The 1,389-nt window shown below is 37.0% G+C and overlaps 1 protein-coding gene across 1 annotated transcript in view; it reads right to left on the bottom strand.

The window, feature by feature from the left end:
- Positions 1-1,332: 1,332 nt before the first annotated feature.
- Positions 1,333-1,389, bottom strand: part of LOC111649142 (uncharacterized) — a 7,735-nt gene continuing 7,678 nt past the window's right edge. The window contains exon 5 of the mRNA XM_023398903.2: positions 1,333-1,362. Coding sequence (XP_023254671.1) covers positions 1,333-1,362 — 30 coding nt within the window. The remainder of the gene's footprint in view (positions 1,363-1,389) is intronic.

The following is a 1,389-nucleotide window of genomic DNA, read 5'->3' as shown; positions in this document are numbered from 1 at the left end:
GCGTTACAGTTGTTATGTTAGGATGTGGATCAGAGTAGGAGCTTGGGGGCCAAGGGCACAGACTCATGATGTAGAATGGCTTCTGCACTTTTTGACAGTTTTTTCAACTATGCATTACAATCAATCAATCAATCAATCAATCAATCAATCAATCAATCAGACTTTATTTGTTTTTCATACAAACAACGTAAAGCAAAGCTGCTTTGCTGAATAAAAGCAAATATAAAGGAAAACTATCAAAAAATAAACACAAAATAAAAGGACATATCAGAAAAACAGCTTTGATGTATCAATAAGATAAACAACAAAATAAGTTGTTAGGAAAATGATCAAATAAACTCAGGAACACCGTCTGAAAATTATAAGAGTAGGATATTTATTCTTGCAGCAAGAGAACAAGTTACACACAAAGAGCTCGCAGTGCAAATGTTGAAAGAATACAAAGTTCACACAGGAGTTATACACAGAAGATATGAGAGTGACCTCACATCCTGCTGATATGAGACAGACACAACAGAGACTTGATTCAGGTCTTATCAAAGCTAATGTGTGGGAAGACCAGCGAAGGTCACTGCGCTCCTCCTGATAACTCCTGTCTTTAAAACAAACACAATATCAAAGTAAGGAAAAGTTCACTTCAGGACAATACAGTTTATCTTTAGGATAATTATGTTTATCATAAAGTATCACAATTTTTCCAACATAAGTAAATAAAATTCAATTCAAAGCTGTAAATGACTTTAAATGTAGGTGTTGAGTTTGCTTCCCTCAGCTCACTGTGGGTTTATGACTTTAATCAAAGACCACGACCAGAAGACCTGAGGGTTCTCCAGACAAAAGCAAATCTGGTAAATCAGTAGGACTCAGTTCTTCTCAACCACTGGTCGTTTAATGAAGCCTGTTTTTAACTGAGTTTAATTACCTAATTGTAAATAATCAGCTGTTCACAGAGGATTGAATAATTCATTCATTCTTTCTCCAAATGTCTGCCGCAGCCTCCCGTAACAGATGAGCTACAGTATAACAGTGTTTCCTCAGTTCGCTCTGTTGAAGAAAACCACTGACAGTGTGAAAGCTGTGGGTTCTCACCAGGTCTAAAGCTCCACCTCTGTTCTGAGTGAGCTGGCGAACACGTCGGAAAAAACTCATGTAAAAGCAAATATAAAACTTCTGATCGTCAACACGCAGGTTAAAACCACCTGATAAAAGAAGCTGAACATCAAAGAGTGATATTCAAAATGTAATGTCTTTAAAACCAAGTGATGCCGCCATCTTTTTTACCACCTGGTGGAGTATAGAAATATTAGTTTGATGGTGAGGCTTCTTCTGAGTTCAGTCAATATCACTATTGACAACCAGGTTCTGTATTCACAAAACACCTTCAGGCTA

This window comes from Seriola lalandi, unplaced genomic scaffold (assembly GCF_002814215.2).
Source record: "Seriola lalandi dorsalis isolate HSWRI2012SDOR001 ecotype SW California unplaced genomic scaffold, Sedor1 jcf7180002050029, whole genome shotgun sequence".
NCBI lineage: Eukaryota > Metazoa > Chordata > Actinopteri > Carangiformes > Carangidae > Seriola > Seriola lalandi.
This window is presented reverse-complemented; position numbering and strand designations above follow the sequence as displayed.